The sequence below is a fragment of the Armigeres subalbatus genome, chromosome 3, assembly GCF_024139115.2.
Source record: "Armigeres subalbatus isolate Guangzhou_Male chromosome 3, GZ_Asu_2, whole genome shotgun sequence".
NCBI classification, from domain to species: Eukaryota; Metazoa; Arthropoda; class Insecta; order Diptera; family Culicidae; genus Armigeres; species Armigeres subalbatus.
This window is the reverse complement of record NC_085141.1, coordinates 175,425,245-175,446,863: the sequence shown is the minus strand read 5'-3', so window position 1 is coordinate 175,446,863 and position 21,619 is coordinate 175,425,245. Positions and strand designations below refer to the sequence as shown.

Here is a 21,619-nt window from a genome sequence, read left to right as displayed (position 1 = left end):
CAGCCTTCACAATTCATTGAAATTCGTAAAACAGTTCTGCGGGAATGTCTCAACTAATCCACTTAGAAATTCCTTCAAAAACTCCTCCGGTTTTTTAGGCAATTCAGACGAAGATTGTTCTGGAAATCTTGTATAAGTTTGACTGACTACTCCTGGGAAAATATCTTTGAGAATTCCAATGGAAAGTACGCTTAGAGTTTCTGTGGAAATTCCTTCGGGGATTCGTACAAACCTACCTTTGGAAGGTCCCCAGAAATTCATGCGGGAATTCCTTCGATGATATTTCCAGAAACTACTCTGCTGCAGAAATTAATCTGAGAATTCTTTGGAGAAAATCCCTGACATTTTTTTTTTCGAAGTTTCTCACGGGAAATCCTTCAAAACTTGTTCAAAAAAAAGTGGCCATATCTCAGGGGAACCAGGATCCCGGAATGCCACGTATGCTGATTAGTACTAGTACTTTTTTTAAATTACTATTTATTTAGTACTAGTACTACTAGTACCATGAAATACACTCTATTGAGCTCGTTTCGTGAAATTATGAAGTTTGAGTCGTCGCAAAATGGGTTTCAGATCACATCGAAAAGGGACCATTTCCCCGCGGGAACCAGGTCCTCGGAATACTACGGAGCTTGAGAAGCACCACTCAGGTACCTCAAATTAGACTATTGAGCTCGTTTCGCGAAATCATGAAGTTTGAGACGTGGCAAGATGGATTTCGGATCACTTAAAAATGTGACCAGTCTCCCGGGGAGCTAGGTTCCTTGAACGCCACTGAACCTCACCGGCGTCACTCCGGTACTTTAAAATAGACTCTGTTGAGCTCGTTTCGCGAAACCATGAAGTTTGTGACGTCGCAAGATGGGTTTCGGATCAAATCGAAAAGGGGCCACTTCCCGAGGAAACCAGGTTTCCGGAATACGGAATCTGATCAGTAACACTCAGGATATCTCAAATTAGACTCTATTTAATTTTTTTTTTGTGTGTCTTTATTAAGGAGACTTTCAGCCCGAGGCTGGCTCGTCTCCGGACTCTATTTAATTCGTTTTGCGAAACCATGAAGTTTGCGACCACTTCCCCGGGCCACTTACCCGGGGGAACTAGGTCCCTGGAGTGCCACTGAACCTGACCAGCACCACTCAGGTACCTCAAATTAGAATCTGTTGAGCTCGTTCAGCAAAATCATGAAGTTTGAGACATCGCAAGATGGGTTTCAGATCACATAATACAGATCACATAATGGGTTTGGGATTGAATCGAAAAGTGGTCACTTCCCCGGGGAAACCAGGTCCCCGGGATGTCACGGATTCTGATCAGCACCACTCAGGTACCTTAAATTAAACTCTATAGAGCTCGTTTCGTGGAATAATGATGTTTGAGACATCGCAAGATGGGTTACAGATCACTTCAAAAAGTGGCTGGTTCCTGGAATGCAACGCAACCTGGCCAGCATCACTCAGGTACCTCAAAATATACTCTGCTGAGCTCGTTTTGCGAAATCAAGAAGTTTGAGACGTCGCAAGATGGGTTTCGGATCAAATCAATAAGTGGCCACTTCCCCGGGGGAACCAGGTTCCCGGGATGCCACGGAACCTGACCAACACCACTCAGGTACCTAAAATTAGACTTTATTTAGCTCGTATCGCGAAATCATGAAGTTTGAGACATCGCAAGATAGAATTCAGATCGCTTCAAAAAGTGGCCACTTCCCCGGGGAAACCAGGTCCCCGGAATGCCACGGAACCTGGCCAGCACTGCTCAGGTACTTCAAATTAGACTCTTTTGAACTCGTTCCGCGAAATTATGAAGTTTGAGACGTCGCAAGATGGGTTTCGGATCAAATCGAAAAGTGGCCACTTCCCCGAGGGAACCAGGTGCCCGGGGTGCAACGGAACCTGACCAGAACCACTCAGGTACCTGAAATTAGACTCTATTGAGCTCGTTTCGCGAAATCATGAAGTTTGAGACGTCGCAAGATTGGTTTCGGATCAAATCGAAAAGTGACCACTTCCCGGAGAACCAGGTCCCCAGATTCCCGCAGAACCTGTCCACACCCACCAAGGAACCTTGGAAGAGGCACTATTGAACATGTCTCGTGATTTCATGAAATAGGACACACCAAAAAATTATTTTAAGAACTTTAAGCAAGGTAATTTGATTTGAGAAAAAAAGTACCCCACTGGATCCCGGAATTATTCCGGAACTAGGTGGCCACTGCCAATTTTTTTTTTCCCAGGTTTGAAAATTAGAGACCAAACTGGTTCGTTTGGTAGGTGAATCTTAAAAATCGGTTGAGAATCAAAGGAGTTATGATTTTTTGATGTATTTTTTTAGTGCCTAAATAGTATCAAGGGAGGATAAGGGCAAAGAAGGTAAAGTACAAGATAGCCCACTCTTGGAAATCCCATACGAGTCATTAGCGAATTATTTTTCCTGATTGTAGCGCCAGCTAGTGAGAAAAAGTCTAATACAGATTTATGTTATTTTAATACAATATCTGTATAAAAAGCTTACAGAACTGTATATGCCCAGATTTTATACAATAATTGTCAGATTTGTTTTTTGGGTGAACGAAACTACATTGGCTCAGGTCTCCCCACCTTCCCCTATAGTAGCGTTGCCTCATAATTTTGTGCAACCAAACATTGAAAGTTGCATCAAATCTTTAACTTTTTGAGTTTTGCTATTATTTCCATTATGTAATAAAAAAATACTTCCACATTCGCATAGTATGATGGTCTTGGTCTTACAAAAATTTAAAGATACCAACTGATTTTCAACCTTAGTTGGTTATAGTTTTCTAGAAATCACACAGGGGCCTTTTGGCTAGTGGGAGGGGGGAGGCACATTATACACCGTCTTACCCCACATATTGATTCCCTTTCGCATTGCTTCATTATTGTATTTTTTTGAGCAACAAATAATTAAAATGCATCATTCGAGGGCGGAGCCCGTCCCTATATTATGATATTTGTTTTTTAATTGTTGGCTCCTGTATACCACTGAATTGATTCTACTGTATTTTGAACATAATTCCAATATTATTTGTAATTATTTTGAATGCTCCGCTTTCTCATAATTTGATTTATTATTTTATTCAGCATTGATCTTGATAAAGATGCGTTCATCAAAATTAAATCAACGTACTTGAATAATACCATCAGAAAAGTGCTCTTATCAATTAATAACATGCTTAATATCGATATTAAAAGCCACTCAATGCACTCTTCTCCATTCACCTCTCCATGAAAATTGATTGCATCTTTCATCATCTCATCACGAGTGATATCTAATGATACATCGACATCGCCACCCAAAACGGGAGATTTTCATTTACTGGTGTATAATCCGACTTAAAGCAATGCAAAACTTACCTCATAAAAATAAAAAGAATTTATCTCCTCACTCGTCACGTTATCGTTGGCCGTGCCGACTTTGGTGGCCGTGGCAGACGCAACCGATATGATGGCTCCGGTACCGCTCGCCGAGGTTGGCGCTAATAAAACCTGTAAAATTTTACGGCTCAATAAAGGTGAACATTTGCTTGATCCGCTCACGGTGTCTCTGGTGTAGCGCGGTAGTTATGTCTAAATGAAAATCGGTTGTGATGCTGTTAGGGCCTGGTAATGACCACTTGCGTGGTTCCTCTCATTAAACAAGCACTAGTTTTATGTGCACGATTTCTTATTTTTAATATCCAAACAAGTTGTAGTAGTTTGAGAGCGCTATTCCAGTTCGATGATGTAAACAATATTTACTACTCAATTTCATACTGGTGTCTACAATGGCTTTGAACTACTTTCCTAGTTGAGATGGTACGCAGCAGTGGAATCGATCCATAGTTTTATAGCCGTATGAACACAACTTTAGCATACTACTCCTTTTCGCAGTAAACAAGATGTAGGGTAACTGGCTACTTTAGCAGCTTTATTTTTATATACAGAGAGTCTTTCAAAATAACTTGAGTTTGATTTTGACCATTTACTAAAGCGTCATGTGGCCGACATATTTTTTTACTTTAGCAAGTATATTTTTGGTAATAGAGCTGACAAAGCCGAAAATCACCCTATGGCTTGTGCATAAATAGATCGAAAAATGGATAAGTTTATCTGTAAACAACTATTTGCAATAATAATGAGTTAAGCTAATGCTTCCTATACTGTCTGGAATTATCCACTTGAAAATCAATCTCATCAATCAATGAAGTCAAACTTCCATCCAAAATTATTAATTTATAATTGTCAATGCAAAAACATTGCGTTATGCAGGACATGTTGTCGAGGTGTCAAAAAATTGATTATTGTCATAACGAAAAAACCATCTGTTTTGGCTTTTCTGGTCATAGAATTTATAAAGCGGAGTGATTCTACAACATCCGACGTTTCGACCCTTGGTTTGTCAAAATTATTGTCATATATGACTATAGTTTTGTCCCTCTGATATTTTTCGTGGAAAGTTCGACTTAATGCCATTTGCAGTGAGTACGGGGTGTTGCAAAATAATTCATTGGTGATTTTTCGATAAATTTGAAAGGTTGGAAACCGATCTCAAGCCCTAACTATTGGTTACAAGTGCAATTTTGATTGCTCTGATCATTCACAGAGTAGCAACTTCGAATTGTTAGGTCATAGAGCACAAGCTAGATATTCTTAGATACTAGCAAACATTTAAGTGCGCCTCTGTTACCAAATACAAAATGTAATAGATAGTGGGACCATTGAACCGGACGATATACTACAACCGGAAGTTCAGGGCGGACCTCAGCGCTCCAGATAGGCATCGGACAAAGATAATAATCTGTGCAGCATCATGGGAAGTTTACGCACCGGAAGGCAGGACGGCAGGATCCCATCGGAACAATCAAAAATCAACCTATTGGATGACCATCCCATGTACGAATGACCATCCCATCTATCCAGTTTACTTGGATGTTGGAACCTCCTTTGTGCGGACGTTTTTCTCTTACAGGAATTGGGATCACCCTTCGGAGCTAGAGATCAAACGCTAACAACATGACAAGAAGGCAAACCCAAAAGCCGCTGTTTATTGGGAGGTTCCGTGGGAGGCATGTGTTTTCCTGTGAACGAGATCGGGACGCGTGATTTTCATCCAACGAATGACGCGGAAAACAAGCCTATAATAATGAGCAAGGCAAGTTATTCTACTGGGCTTTCCGAGGGCTTCTACCCGGGTGTTAGGCACCACCTCATAAGGCCAATTTTTGGACACCTAGGCTGGGACCGCAACCCGCACAATAAATCCCACCAGACTCAGCGTCCTAGAAACTCCAGGAACTCTAACCCGGGAGGTAAGTCACAATAATCTGGCCTTCCTGGAGTCTGAACATTATGTCTTACTCAGATCCTCAACTTTGGGAGAAGGGTCGTTTAGCTGAAACTCATTCGACCGAAAGCCACATGGCTGATTGCCACTAGACCGAAACCCATATGGTCGAAAGTGATTTGGTCGAAAATGTCTCGAATAGATCATTTAGCCGAAAAGGTCATTTAGCCGCTAGATCATTTGGCTAAATAGGTCATTTGAGCGGAAAGGTCATTTGGCCGAATATGTCATTTGGCTGAATAGGTCATTTGGCAGAAAATGCGCTTGGATGAACAGGTCATTTGGCCGAAAACGCCATTTAGCAGAAAGGACAACCTTGAAAATTTAGAAATCATAAATGAGAGTGAGAAATGAGTAGTGAGAAGTGAGAAATGACAAGTAAGAAATGATGAGTGAGGAGTGAGCATATAACTTCTTACTTCTCACTCATAATTTCTCTCTTCTCATTTCTCACTTCTTATTTTTCACTTCTCATTTCTCACTTCTCATTCCTCATTTCTCATTTCTCACTTCTCATTTACCACTTCTCATTTCTCACTTCCCATTTCTCACTTCTTATTTCTCACGTCTTACTTTTCACTTCTCACTCTTCATTTCTCACTCTTTATTTCTCGTTTCTTTTTTCTCACTTCTTACTTTGCACGTTTCACTTTCCTCAGGGAGAAGTGAGTAATGAATGGTTTGAAATGTGATATTAGGCGTCTCATTTCTAAATTCTCACTTTTAAATTCTTATTTCTTACTGCAAAAAGTGAGAAATGCGAAGTGAGAAGCGAGAAATCATAAGTGAGAAATTATAATTGAGAAGTGTAAAATAAGACGCCTCATTTCTGACTTTTAACTTCTCCTTCCGCACTTCTCACTTTCCATGTGAAAATGAGAAATCTATTCTATTATATTCTATTCTATTCTCAAAAGCCAAAGATAGAAACATTATTTTGCCGTAATCGTAATTTCCGTAATCGTGTATGCTTATTCGAGAATTTACGACTGCAACTAGCAACTAGCTACTTGCAATTGCATTGCGGCTGTAGAGGAGAGTGTCGAAGCGCAATAGCCTACCGGGAATACTTGCCGATACTCTATATAGTGAACTATCAGTGCGATGTTTGCAGTGCAGCTCATGCCCACGATATAATACTTTTTTATTAAATTCAATTCAAACTGAATTTGAAAATAAGTTATATAGGGGCAAGGTTTGAAATGCAACAAACCTTGCGCTTAAAGTCCGTCGCATGTTAATGAAACATCATAGTCTGTGACTAAATGATTGGTTGTATCCTGGTTATATCTTACGATGGGAATGTTTTTGAAAAAGTTCTCAAATAACATGAAATTGCAATTTTTTATCGCTTGCTTCAGCTAAAGCTTCATGATTTTGCAAAAGAAGGTCAATGGAACTCATTTTGGAAGATTTTTTACAAGTTGTTCCGGGATCTTCAGATATCCTGATGCTCCTGGGAAAATGGCCGAATTTTTTTACCATGTCGATAGCCATGGAATTTAAGGGAAAACAAATCTTTTAGGTTTTCCAAATTAAATTTCTTTGGTGTTTTGGTCCGAAATTATTTCAGAATTTCACTTAAAACTTCAATTAATTTAATTTGGAAAACCTGAAAGTTTTGTTTTCTTAGTTCATTCAGCAGATATCACCTGTCATAAGACGAGTTTATACCATCCCATTGAATTCCACCACTTAATTGTATCTTGACAGATACGTATTTCGACCTCAACAGTAAGGCCGTCTTCAGTGTCTCGTACTTGACTCGACTCGACAAGTCGAGTCAAGTACGAGACACTGAAGACGGCCTTACTGTTGAGGTCGAAATACGTATCTGTCAAGATACAATTAAGTGGTGGAATTCAATGGGATGGTATAAACTCGTCTTATGACAGGTGAAAACATTCCACTAAAAAGCTCAAAATAATTTTCTTATCAAAATCAGCAGATATGTTCATTATAGTTTCCAACGTGTTTGTATGATCTTTCCTCATGTGGAAAACACAAGGCAAGTTGAGTAAATCGTAAAAAACTAGAATTAAGGTCCGCATGAAAATGTTGCATGGGAAATTCACTACGCGCAATATTGCCTACTATGCAGGACAACGTCTGCTGGGTCAACTAGTTTCTTATAAAATTCCTTTGGAAAAACATACTTCAACTTCTTGAATTTCACTATGAATTTCTTCAGAAATTCATTTAGTAACTCTTTCAAAATTCCTCCCATCGATTATTTCATGAATTCATTAGAAAAATCCACTTGGATCTTCAGTCAGTTAGTTAGTTAGTTAATTGGAAATTCTTTAAGATATCCTTCCTGACGATTCAACTCGCGAACAGATTGACCAATTCACAAGATTTTCTGCCTAACTGATTCGTTTTGGGATCCGCAAGGTTTGTATATACAAAAAAATGGTGAATTTCATGGGGAAAGTTTAAAAATCATTAGAATATAAATTTTAGTCAGCTGGTGAGGAGAACAAAACAACTGAGGATAACAAACAACTACCCAAAGGACCCAATCAACTCTGTGAGCTCTTCACCACACTGATCCAAATTCGTAATTAGAGTAGCAACTCCGAATGCGTCGCAGAGGCCTGAGGTGCGTAAGGAAACAAAGTAATGAACTCCGATCTAGCTAGCTATGATATGTAGACGTAGAGACCTTCACCATTACAAGATTAAATGGAGCAAGATACGTTCGAGCCGTTGGAGCAGAGCTATTTTGCCGAAGGTCATTTGGGAGAAAGCTATTTAGCCGAAGGCCACAAGGCCGAAAGTTGTTTGGCCGAATCCACTTTGAGTGGATGTAATTTTACTAAAAAATTTAGATCATTCGATTCGAATTTTAATAGATTATTTGGCTGAAAATGCTAAACAACATTTTGGTCAAATGATCCTCCCTGTCTTTTTCGCCTTTTTCGTCAAACGACCTCTTAGGCCAAGGGGTCGTTCAACAATGATGTCACAGGTTTTAGGGGGGGAGGGGGTCTAAGATTTTGTGACACTGCATATACTAGGTATACAAAAAAGCGTGACAGAGGGGGGAGGGGGGGTCTGGAAATCTCGAAAAGTAGTGGACGTCATATTTGAATCGTCCCAAACAACGTTTTTGGCAAAATGACGTATTTAGCCAAACGACATTTCTGGCCTTATGACCTGTTCGGCCAAATTATTATTTTGAGCAAATGTTTAGCAAAAATTCAGCTAAATGATCTATTCGGCCAAATGACCTATTTGGCATGAACTATTCATCCAAATGACCTATTCGGCCATATATCCAGTTCGTCCAAATGACATTCTCGGCCAGGTGCCTTTTTCGTACAATGACTTTCGCCCTAGTGATTTGGCGGACTAAATGGTAAACAACTTACGGCCTACCCACCCAAGAAACATTTTAAGTTTTATAACGCTCTTGAAGACCATAATTTACTCTTCAAGAGTGTTATAAAACCAGAATAAAACCAAAATGTTACTAGGGCAACAAATATTTGAAGCTGATAAAGCGCTTATTGAACCTAAAATAGTCTTCTTCAGCTAGAAAACTAGCTTTTTCAGCTAAAATTGTTTGTTGTGTAGCTGCCTTTGACCAAATGGCTTTCGGCCGAATGACCAAAGTCATCTCAATAACCTCCTCTCTCTTCCGCCTCACTCCAAAACAAATAAAGTGATATCCATGTAAATCCGGATTCAAACTGGAAAATATTTCCCTCGACGCAATCTTAATAGCTGAAAAAATCTGCCTAACCTTGAGCCACATAAAAAAGATAGCTTCTCACAAAACCTACATTCTGCTCATTGGTAGAATCAACCTTATTTATCCACGATGCTAGGCCAAGAATTCTAGGAGCAATATGCAGTAGCCGTACCATACCTGATCGTTCGCCAACAGTTGGCCATTCGGCAATCCGTTTCAAAGGATCTTCCAACCTTTTCGATCATCACTACAGTTTCGACATACAGTCAATTTGCCGTCTTTCAGCAACATAAGAGTGGATGTCAAGCCAAACTATGTAGGAAGAATGGCTGTGAGTTAAAACACCACGAACTGCTGTATAACGCGCAAACGAGCGCATCGCTTCCATCGAATACTTCTTCAAGCGACACAAGCAAATCATCGTCGAATCAATGTCAAGAACCTATACCAGCTCCGCACACGAGCGAGCACGGATGCCATACTGACCCGGTCCCCATCAGTCAAATGTTATTCCGTTCCCGTTCCATATTGCTGCATGGAATACAGTGGTCGATTGAAACATTTGTCATGCTGGATAAAGGGTTCGAGGTCACTTTGCTTGAAGAGGAACTTGTGGATGAACTGCAGGAGATTCTACGCCTCTTTATTTACTCTGTAGCGGAGAAGCGAAGTGTCGAGAGAATTATTCAAAATGCATCAAGTTTGAGATCGGTTCTAAACAGAACGACTCCAGGAAGTACACCATGCTAGGGGTACGCACAATTGCTGACTTACTTTTCAGAAGCAGACGCTTAATTTCGAAAAGTTGTCTGAGCTGTTTCAACATTTCAAAGGTCTATATCAGTACCTCAGCCTTGTTAAGAAGAGCTGTACGAGCCGATCGCTGTTAAAATCCGGCTAAGCTGGACAGTTTGTGGTAGAGGAATTGGCGGCAATGTTCGGCCAAATAAAATGAGTATTTTATAGTACACAGTCTGAGAGTTTTTCAGCCGAAGAAACGTCTAGTCTCGGCAGAAGAACACGCCCATAGAATCTACTCGAAAGTCGCGTAGAGTTTTAGAAAAATCGGCAATGTTCGGTTGCCTGACCGGTTTCTGCAGCGCCGCAGAAAAGAATGGATGAAAACTCTTAGCTAGCGGATACCCTCAACAAGAAGATCATAGATGTAGTTGAAAAGTAGGATGAAGCACACTAATTAAGAACATTCCCAATATCTATGCGAGGCCGCTGCAGTAGCCCCCGAAATGTCCCTAAACTCAGCGCTACTCAAAGGACCCAATCAACTCTGTGAGCTCTTTATCATACTGATCCAAATTCGTTATAAGATCAGCAACTCCGAATCCGTCGCTGAGGCCTGAGGTGCGTAAAGAACCAAAGTAATGAACCTTCGATCTAGCTAGCTACGGTATGTAGACGTAGACACCTTTACCATTACAAGATTGAATGGAACGAGATACGCTCGAGCGCTGGGGGTAGAGCAATTTTGCCGAAGGTCATTTGCGAGAAAGCTGTTAAGCCGAAGGTCACAAGGCCGAATCCATTTTGTAATGTAATGTAATTTTACCAAAAAAATAGGTCATTGAATTAGAATTGGAATAGATTATTTGTCTGAAAATGCCTTACGGTATCGACAAAGAAGATAGTTATTTCTTTTGATGGGTCGTGCTTTTGTAGTGCACGTCGGTTCGATAATGCGATTCTTTTCTGCATGTAGAGGCCAACGGGCGTGCATTGCGATAAGTAGCCTTCACGTTATCGCTTATGCACATTAAGGTCACTCCTGACGGAATCCAAGTTTAAAAGTGCTCGCGTTTTCGGGGGCACACCACTCGATACGGAAGCAACGCACAACTGTCATTTTTATTATTTCACGCATGCTGCGACGAAGCAAAGCTAAATCAACAAAAATGACAGTTGTGCGCCGCCTCTGAATCGAGTGGTGTGCCCCCGAAAACGCGAGCACTTTTAAACTTGGATTCCGTCAGGAGTGACCTTAAGTGAGACGCAGAGTTGGTTCGAAACACGATTTTCGTCTTTGTGTTTTTTAAATAACTAGCATAGCATTAGCATTAGCATTGTTACGGTGTAATTCGTAGATTGGACACTAGTGATACTCATTAGACTGGCCCAGAAAACAAAAATTTGTCTAATTCCACGGGGCACCCCCCAGAATTGTGTCTTTGGGTGAGAAAATCAATCTCTGAAAATTTCAGCTCAATCGCTTGTTGCATAAGCTGGCGCATTTGATTTGAAGTTTGTATGGGGATTTCAGCCAAAATGTATAGGAAAATACACCTCCGTCACTCATTCGATCTGGAAATTGGTTCTGATTGCTCGATTGACCTCAGAATTGCAAAAACGGCAGTTGGTATGCTACAGAACAATTTCACAGAACATTGCATGATGATTAAATGAACTTTTATATAATTTTCTGCTGATTTATTAGGAGCTGATTTGTGTATTTTTGGGCCGAAACCTATAAAAAAGTTCATTTAATCATCATACAATGTTCTGTGAAATTGTTCTGTAGCATACCAACTGCCGTTTTTGCAATTCTGAGGTCAATCGAGCAATCAGAACCAATTTCCAGATCGAATGAGTGACGGAGGTGTATTTTCCTATACATTTTGGCTGAAATCCCCATACAAACTTCAAATCAAATGCGCCAGCTTATGCAACAAGCGATTGAGCTGAAATTTTCAGAGATTGATTTTCTCACCCAAAGACACAATCCTGGGGGGTGCCCCGTGGAATTCGACAACATTTTTTCTCCCCATAGTAATCTGGGCCAGTCTAATACTCATGTTTTACTTTTGAGATCCTTATCTAGAATGCTATCAGAAATCAAGAAGGGGAGTGGTCCTTGATTCCAGTCTTAAACAAAAATAACAAAAGCATGAGGATTACAACTCCTGGCCACGCCCATCTTCACCGTAACTAGGGAGAGGAAGGAAGTGTTGATATAGTAGTTACTTAACGAGAGGCCACCGACTTAGCGACACCCTCATAAGTACCACGGAGTTGGACAATGAGGAAGGTATTCGTTGGGTCTGGATTTGCCTGTAGCTGGCAATGTAACCGTGGTAGATCTTACCCCGTAGCACACCACGTAAAGGTGTCTACCCAGCGTTACGGGTCCGTCTTTGTGTTTTTGAAATAACTTCGCACAAACGAAAATTTTTAGTCGCTTACCAAGGCAACTTTCCATATACTAATTCCATCCCAACTAATCATTTATTCCTTTCCGACGGCTCTTGGACGTGTCGTTGTTGGACTGATTTTCCTCTTCTAATCCTTAATTGACTTAAGGCCGTTACCGGCAATGTTATTAGTCTTGAATTTATGAAGCTACAAAACATGCACGATTGTACGGGAGCGGGTCATTTGGCATAACGCCATTTGGCATAAGGTCATTTGGTAAAAAGACCATTTGGCATAACGATCATATAGCTTAATTGAACACAGTGACAAAAGTGAGGGTCATTTGGCATAACGAACATATGGCATAATTTTTGTTTGTTCATAAAATAAGTTACTAGACTCAGTGGTGCTGAAAAAACCTGGAATAGTTAATATTACATAATAAAAACACAATCCTTTCGAAGAAAGTATGCATTAGCCGAGTATGAAGTGCTTGCCCGGATTAAGGAAAAGGTGGATGCAATCTCTTTTTTTTTATTTATTTATTTCGTCAACCGACGTAGATTAGTTTAAAAGTAGGCATTTTCTAGGATTAAGGCAATGGTGGATATTGTTATTATTATTTAATCAGACTAAGGCCGAAGTGGCATGTGCGGTATATAATAGTCTTCTCCATTCAGCTAGGTCCATGGCTACACGTCGTGGGCAACAGGGACTATGTCCAAGGACTTGACGATCCCTCCCCAGGCCATCTGCGAGTTGTGGCGCCTGCCTAGGATGTGGCGGGGTTTGACAGTGGGCCCTGTTAAACCTCTATAAAAAGCTGCATGAATCCGCAAGTAGGCTCCGCCAAAGCGACCGTGTGCCGCTCAAAGCGCACAAGCCCAAGTCCTGGTGTTAGGTGGGACGCTAAACAGCCCTGACACGACGGCCCTCCGACGAGACAGGAGGTTTGCGCAGGCCCAATAAGCCGCCTTTAAAAACAACTATTACGAACGACATAGAAGATAATACGACTCGATACAATCGGCAACGACCTGGGCGACGAATAAAGGATCACGATTGGAAGCTTGGAACATGGAACTGCAAGTCGCTAGGCTTCGCAGGTTGCGACAGGATAATCTACGATGAATTACATCCCCGCAACTTCGATGTCGTAGCGCTGCAGGAAATCTGCTGGACAGGACAGAAAGTGTGGAAAAGCGGGCATCGAGCGGCTACCTTCTACCAAAGCTGTGGCACCACCAACGAGCTGAACCGGCTTCATAGTGCTGGGAAAGATGCGCCAACGCGTGATTGGGTGGCAGCCAATCAACGCAAGGATGTGCAAGCTGAGGATAAAAGGCCGTTTCTTCAACTATAGCATCATCAACGTGTACTGCCCACACGAAGGGAGATCCGACGACGAGAAAGAAGCGTTCAATGCGCAGTTGGAGCAGACATACGATGGATGCCCACTGCGGAACGTCAAAATCGTCATCGGTGATATGAACGCTCAGGTAGGAAGGGGGGAAATGTATAGACCGGTCATCGGACCGGATAGTCTGCATACCGTATCGAACGACAACGGCCAACGATGCATAAACTTTGCAGCCTCCCGCGGAATGGTAGTCCGAAGCACTTTCTTCCTCCGCAAGAATATCCCAAGGCCACATGGAAATCACCTAATTAAGTGACGGAAAACCAAATCGACCACGCTCTAATCGACGGTAAATTCTTCTCCGACATCACGAACGTACGCACTTACCGCAGTGCGAATATTGAATCCGACCACTACCTCGTCGCAGTATGTCTGCGCTCAAAACTCTCGACGGTGATCAACACGCGTCGGAGTCGTCCGCCGCGGCTTAACATTGGTCGGCTACAAGACGGTAGACTAGCCCAAGACTACGTGCAGCAGCTGGAAGTGGCATTCCCAACGAAAAAGCAGCTAGGCGCAGCATCTCTTGAAGATGGCTGGAGAGATATTCGATCCGCCATTGGAAGCACCGCAACCGCTGCACTAGGTACGGTGGCTCCGGATCAGATAAACGACTGGTATGACGGCGAATGTGAGCAGTTAGTTGAGGAGAAGAATGCAGCATGGGCGAGATTGCTGCAACACCGCACGAGGGCGAATGAGGCACGATACAAACGGGCGCGGAACAGACAAAACTCGATTTTCCGGAGGAAGAAGCGCCAGCAGGAAGATCGAGACCGTGAAGAGACGGAGAAACTGTACCGCGCTAATAACGCACGAAAGTTCTATGAGAAAATGAACCGTTCACGTAAGGGCCACGTGCCACAGCCCGATATGTGTAAGGACATAAACGGGAACCTTCTTACGAACGAGCGTGAGGTGATCCAAAGGTGGCGGCAGCACTACGAAGAGCACCTGAATGGCGATATGGCAGACAACAGTGGCGGTATGGTAATGAACCTAGGAGCACGCGCGCAGGGCATACGACTTCCGGCTCCGAATCTCCAGGAAATCCAGGAGGAGATCGGTCGGCTGAAAAACAACAAAGCCCCTGGAGTTGACCAACTACCAGGAGAGCTGTTTAAACACGGTGGTGAAGCACTGGCTGGAGCGCTGCACTGGGTGATTACCAAGGTTTGGGAGGATGAGGTTCTGCCGCAGGAGTGGATGGAAGTTGTCGTGTGTCCCATCTACAAAAAGGGCGATAAGCTGGATTGTAGCAACTACCGCGCAATCACATTGCTGAACGCCGCCTACAAGGTACTCTCCCAAATTATATGCCGTCGACTAACACCAATTGCAAGAGAGTTCGTGGGGCAGTACCAGGCGGGATTTATGGGTAAACGCTCTACCACAGACCAGGTGTTCGCCATACGTCAGGTATTGCAGAAATGCCGTGAATACAACGTGCCCACACATCATCTATTTATCGACTTCAAAGCCGCATATGATACAATCGATCGGGACCAGCTATAGCAGTTAATGCATGAAAACGGATTTCCGGATAAACTGATACGGTTGATCAAGGCGACGATGGATCGGGTGATGTGCGTAGTTCGAGTTTCAGGGGCATTCTCGAGTCCCTTTGAAACGCGTAGAGGGTTACGGCAAGGTGATGGTCTTTCGTGTCTGCTATTCAACATCGCTTTGGAGGGAGTAATACGAAGGGCAGGGATTGACACGAGTGGTACGATTTTCACGAAGTCCGTCCAGTTATTTGGTTTCGCCGACGACATTGATATCATGGCACGTAACTTTGAGAGGATGGAGGAAGCCTACATCAGACTGAAAAGTGAAGCTAAACGGATTGGACTAGTCAGCAACACGTCGAAGACGAAGTACATGATAGGAAGAGGCTCAAGAGAGGTCAATGTGAGCCACACACCACGAGTTTCTATCGGTGGTGACGAAATCGAGGTGGTTGAAGAATTCGTGTACTTGGGCTCACTGGTGACCGCCGATAACGATACCAGCAGAGAAATTCGGAGACGCATAGTGGCTGGAAATCGTACGTACTTTGGACTCCACAAGACGCTCCGATCGAATAGAGTTCGCCGCCGTACCAAACTGACTATCTACAAAACGCTTATAAGACCGGTAGTTCTCTACGGACACGAGACCTGGACGATGCTCGTGGAGGACCAACGCGCACTGGGAGTTCTCGAAAGGAAAGTGTTGCGTACCATCTATGGTGGGGTGCAGATGGCGGACGGTACGTGGAGGAGGCGAATGAACCACGAGTTGCATCAGCTGTTGGGAGAACCATCCATCGTTCACACCGCGAAAATCGGAAGACTGCGGTGGGCCGGGCACGTAGCCAGAATGTCGGACAGTAATCCGGTGAAAATGGCTCTCGACAACGATCCGACGGGAACAAGAAGGCGAGGTGCACAGCGGGCAAGGTGGATCGATCAGGTGGAGGACGACTTGCGGACCCTCCACAGACTGCGTGGTTGGCGAAGTGCAGCCATGGAGCGAGCTGAATGGAGAAGTCTTTTATGAGCAGCACAGGCCACTTCGGCCTTAGTCTGATGATAAATAAAAATAAATGGCTACACGTCGTCAACCACGCAGTCAGCCACGCAGAGGGTCCGCAAATCATCTTCCACCTGATCGATCCACCTTGCCCGCTGCGCACCTCGCCTTCTTGTGCCCTTCGGATCGTTGTCGAGAATAATTTTAACCGGTGGATATTACCCCTTCTTAAAAATAAGATGCTTGCCCGAATTTGGGCAATGGTGGATGTGATCCGTTCTTTAATAGTAGACGCTTGTTTGGATTAAGGTAATGGTGAATATAATTCCTTCTTTAAAAGTAAGCGTTTTCCCGGATTAAGGCAATGTTGGATGTGATCCTTTCTTTAAAAGTAGGCTCTTGCCGGGTTAAGGCAATGTAGCCATTTGCCATTTGGTTTGTCCATCCTTCCGAAAAATGTTTATCATCAGTCTAAATCAATCAGAATATATCCAAGAACTACTCTAACTATGCGAAAAAATACATCACAAAACCCTTTGACTTTAACAGTTCCAAATTATGCCAAATGTCCGTTATACCAAATAAACGTTATGCCAACTGGCCTTTATGCCAAATGACCCAGAGCCGATTGTACAGTGAGAATAGTTTTCTAATTAATCCCTAGAACTCAATTGGTGAGCATATTGTTGTGTCTCGGCCAATCACGACTAGCAAGTACGAAAGGAATAGTCAATCAAGTTAAGCTAAGCATCCCCCTCCCCAATCGCGGCTACCCGCTACTTACAGGAAGGGGTGGGGAGGGAAAGGCACACAACGATTGAGGTACCAATTTTGTCGAGTTCAAATGAGTTTACCGATGCAGAAACAAATTGGCATTTTCTTACTCCTCTCTCGCCACATATGCATGGTCGGTAGTTGGGAGCGATTATACCCCGTTTGGCATAAAGTCATTTGGCATAATGCCGTTTGTCATAATGCCGTGCATCACGGCCGTTTCGTATAATGGTTGTTTGGCATAAGGACATTTGGCTTAATTGATATTTGAGCTGTGTGATTAATAAGACAAATTTGTCGAGCCTTTCAGTAACGTTATTTTCACCATACAGGCAATACATGATAATTGTAAACAGAATTTACAGCGTGGCAAATTTAGAATAAAGAAGCTCTTCTGTAAAAACGGGAACATTTCAAATGTTGACACACCTACCAGCAATAAATTAATTTGACATTGGTGGCTAGTTATGTTTTTCGTGTAAGAGTATGCTAGAAAACTTGCCCAATTTTCCCTTTTATTAGGAAGATATTCTCTCATGCGTCAAAAAAAGTATTTTTTTAAAGAAATTATATTTTCGCGCTCATCCAAAAAGATCATAAACGCAGACATCACTTCTATTTGTAAAGCTGAGTCTATTGGTATATAGCATCAAGGAACTCCAGGCCTTCTACCAGAATCAAAGAGAGGAAAAATGCATAATTTTTGAAAAGAATTCATTTTGAAAAATGGGTTATATTTCCGTGTACCTTAAACGTAATAAATGCATCATTTCAAAGAAGGGATCATGACAAGTCATAGCTTCTCTGGCTTCTGCTGGTCAACTGCATCCTTCGAAAAAAGAGATCATTGCTTCCCTTTCCTTAAACCAAACAAATGCCCAAATTGAAAGATGGAACCATATTGTCTCTTGCTGTCGCCAGGCAAACATACTTTTTAAACTTATGCACGACAAAGAGTGCTTTCAAGGAGATAACTAATGAAACAGTTTTTGCTCGTGAGCACTTACTCGAGTTTCCGTCTTTTGTAGCTTGTATTAGTCAACGACGATCTTACTACTGACCCAGAGGTAAAAAGATGTTAAGTAGAAAAGGCAGATAATAAAAAATTCAATTCTACCAATGTTCCTTCGAGCAGTGATTTGATACAATCTTTAATTCAGAACAAAACAATTCAAAGCATCTCTCTTATAATGCTCAAGCGATGATAATTATAAATAATTAAACATATTATTATACGAAATCGGTGGTTACACAGCTATTATGTCAAATGACTTTTATGCCAAACAACTTTATGCTAAATGCCCTACCACCTTAGGAGCGTCGTATAGGCTGCGTGAAAAAGAACTTGATAACAAACTCTCTACGAGAAAAAAAAAACAAAGTGCTGTGAAATCTATTAACGGAAGTACTAAACTTTATATCGTCGCTGTGTTAGTCTAGCCTAGTCTAGTCTTTATATCGTCACTGTGTTAAAGCCAAAACTCTCATTTGGTTAAGTTGGGTTTAGCAATTGAACCGTTTGTTTGAGAAACTGCATATGTAACATTTTTGGCCAAAATGAGATTTTTATATATTCAGAATCCTTGTTCAAAAATACGTATTCTGGCAAAAAAAACGAAAAAAAAATTTTTTGTTCAGGCATGTATGAATTTTTTTTTTCGTTTGTTTGAGAAACTACATATGTCCGCGTACTTTGAAGAGCAATTGTGGAGTACTGCTTACATTTTTTGAACTGAAAGTGCCCCAGGGTGTTGAGTGTTGCCAAAAACTATTAATCTGTATCGAAGAAATCGAAATATTCGGTGCAAATTTGTTCAAAAACATTTTTTGTTGTTGTTTTCTCGAAATAGTGTAAAATGAACTTATGCAGTTTCTCAAACAAATGATTCAATTGGAAAGTAGCCTAAGATCAAACTCTGAATCTATAACAAGGCAACGTCATTCGACCAAACACACATAGACAAATGCTGTGAAGAGCCACCGCTAGGGACACGGTAGGTATTTCCGTCCATCGTCATAGGGGCTAAAATCATTGAAAGCAACGTCATTTTGCTAGAACTACACTATATCAGAACGCAAAAAAGCTTCTATTTTATTGATATTTGAGACTATGACGATAAGTCGAAAATGCCTGCCTGAACCCTACCTAAAGGATACGCCTTATGAAAATCCACAAAAAAAAACATATTTTATTAAACCTTACTCCATCATTATCAATTGAATAAACTACACCAGACACACCGTGCGTAATCAACACCAGAATCGGAGCACCTTCGGCTTACCTGCGAAAGTGCCGGAGTGATGTTCATACTAAACGCATCCTCTGCCCCACCGGCACCGGAAGGATGTCCAACTACACCCACCACACTGTCGTTAATGTTTGTCTCGCTAGCACCGGTGGCGGCGACTCGATCCACCAGAATCACCTGACCACCGGAAGTGCCCCCCCTGCTACTCACTTCGACGATAACACTTGGTTCGGTTATCAACAAATTGCTGCCGTTATCACCAAATCGCATAATAGAAGGACGGCTCCCGTTGGTGGTGACACAGCAGTGATTAAGATTTACGACCCCAACCCCGCCCAAGTCCACAGCAGTTCGTTTGACACCTAGTCGAGCACTCAGCGGGATATCACGGAAAGAGGTCAGATTCACTCTCCGACCAGCGGTGGCGGCGTCGTTATGGCGATGTTGATAGTTTCGGGTGCCTTGCACGGTAGCGTCATGGTGGGTGCCAAAGTGGGATCCGCGTTCGTCGAGGTCGTCGTGCTGCTGCAATGGTCCACTGAGACCGGAATGTTGCTCGGGCAAGGAATCGTAGCTCTGATGATGTGTGGCGCACTGGCGAATATATGCCCAGGCAAGGAGTGACAGCATTGTTCCATACCACGGCTCGAACAGTACGAACAGTGTACTACTGCCTTAGGGGGTGAATTTTATTGGCATGCAACAGGTGCCGACTGGGTAGCAGCAATCTGGAAGCAAACAGGTGTTGAGAGGGTTAATAAAATAATGGTACGAAGAGGTACGAAGGCTAGGAATAGGAGAATAGCGGTAACAGATGGTTTCCGGTGAGATACGTGACCGCAATTGTAGTTGATAGCTTGATGTTGTTTTGGCTGCATACAATAAATAAGGACTATTGTGTGGTGAACATTTGATGTCGCAACAAGTGGAGTAACTCAACGACTTGATATGCGGACCTCCAATAAAAAGGGATTTTTATGGTTTGAGTAATTCTAAATGTCTAAGGAAGTACAGATTGCTTTGAAACCCAAACATTTCAACTTAGAAGGTTTCAATCAAGTAGTGCCTGAGCAAGCTCAGTTTGACATACTTTATTTAACCCGTTTCGATCTGACCTAGAAATCAAAATTGAAATAACCCGTGTAGGCTCATTTTTAGTCCGATTGCCATGAAATTTTCAGAGAAGAAGCGTCATCATGTCTATTTTTTGGTACATGACTTGATTTGACCATGGTGCGAATCCGGCCGGATTTATTAAGGGGGGGTCCTGGGTCAGATGCAGTCAAAAACGGGTCATTTTTTTAAAACCATTGATAAATGAACGAAAGTGACCAGAATTCTGATGCAAACGTGATCAATCATCATTGGCCAGCATCAGAAGTTAGTTTTGATACATTTGAATCACCAGGACATGGTTCCGGATGTTCCGGGAACCTGCTTCCCTGGAGTATCCCTGGGGTGGTAGACACTTTTCAAGTGGACACAACCCAGTCTTGCGACATATCAAACTTCATGGTTTTGGAAGACAAGCTCAATAGATGAGTTTTTGGGAGGTTTTGGACACATTGGCCACATCCGGAAGTGTTCCCGGGATCCTGGTTCCCTCAAGGAAGTGGACAAATTTCGATTAGCACCGAAACCCATCTTGCGACATATCAAACTCCATGATTTTGAAATACAAGCTCAATAGATGAGTTTTTGAGAGGTTTTGGACACAGTGGCCACGTTCGGAAGTGTTCCCGGGATCCTGGTTCCCTCAAGGAAGTGGACAAATTTCGATTAGCACCGAAACCCATCTTGCGACATATCAAACTCCATGATTTTGAAAGACAAGCTCAATAGATGAGTTTTTGAGAGGTTTTGGACACATTGGCCACGTTCGGAAGTGTTCCCGGGATCCTGGTTCCCTCAAGGAAGTGGACAAATTTCGATTAGCACCGAAACCCATCTTGCGACATATCAAACTCCATGATTTTGAAATACAAGCTCAATAGATGAGTTTTTGAGAGGTTTTGGACACAGTGGCCACGTCCGGAATTGTTCCCGGGATCCTGGTTCCCTCAAGGAAGTGGACAAATTTCAATTAGCACCGAAGCCCATCTTGCGACATATCAAACTCCATGATTTTGAAAGACACGCACAACACATGATTTTTTGAGAGGTTTTGGACACATTGGCCTCGTCCGTAAGTGTTCCCGAGAGCCTGGTTCCCTCAAGGAAGTGGACAAATTTCGATTAGCACCGAAACCCATCTTGCGACATATCAAACTCCATGATTTAGGAAGACAAGCTCAATAGATGAGTTTTTGAGAGGTTTTGGACACATTGGCCACATCCGGAAGTGTTCCCGGGAACTTGGTTCCCTCAAGAAAGTGGACAAATCCTGATTGACACCGAAAACCATCTTGTAACATATCAAACTCCATGATTTTGAAAGACAAGCTCAATAGATGAGTTTTTGAGAGGTTTTGGACACATTGG

The 21,619-nt window shown here is 42.4% G+C and overlaps 1 protein-coding gene across 1 annotated transcript in view; it reads right to left on the bottom strand.

The window, feature by feature from the left end:
• LOC134220474 (cardioacceleratory peptide receptor-like) overlaps nucleotides 1-21,619 on the bottom strand; it is a 271,750-nt gene that overhangs the window by 130,035 nt on the left and 120,096 nt on the right. The window contains exons 2-3 of the mRNA XM_062699527.1: nucleotides 19,172-19,866; nucleotides 3,375-3,506 (exon numbers count right to left, since the gene is read on the bottom strand). Coding sequence (XP_062555511.1) covers nucleotides 3,375-3,506; nucleotides 19,172-19,768 — 729 coding nt within the window. The 5' untranslated portion in view covers nucleotides 19,769-19,866. The remainder of the gene's footprint in view (nucleotides 1-3,374; nucleotides 3,507-19,171; nucleotides 19,867-21,619) is intronic.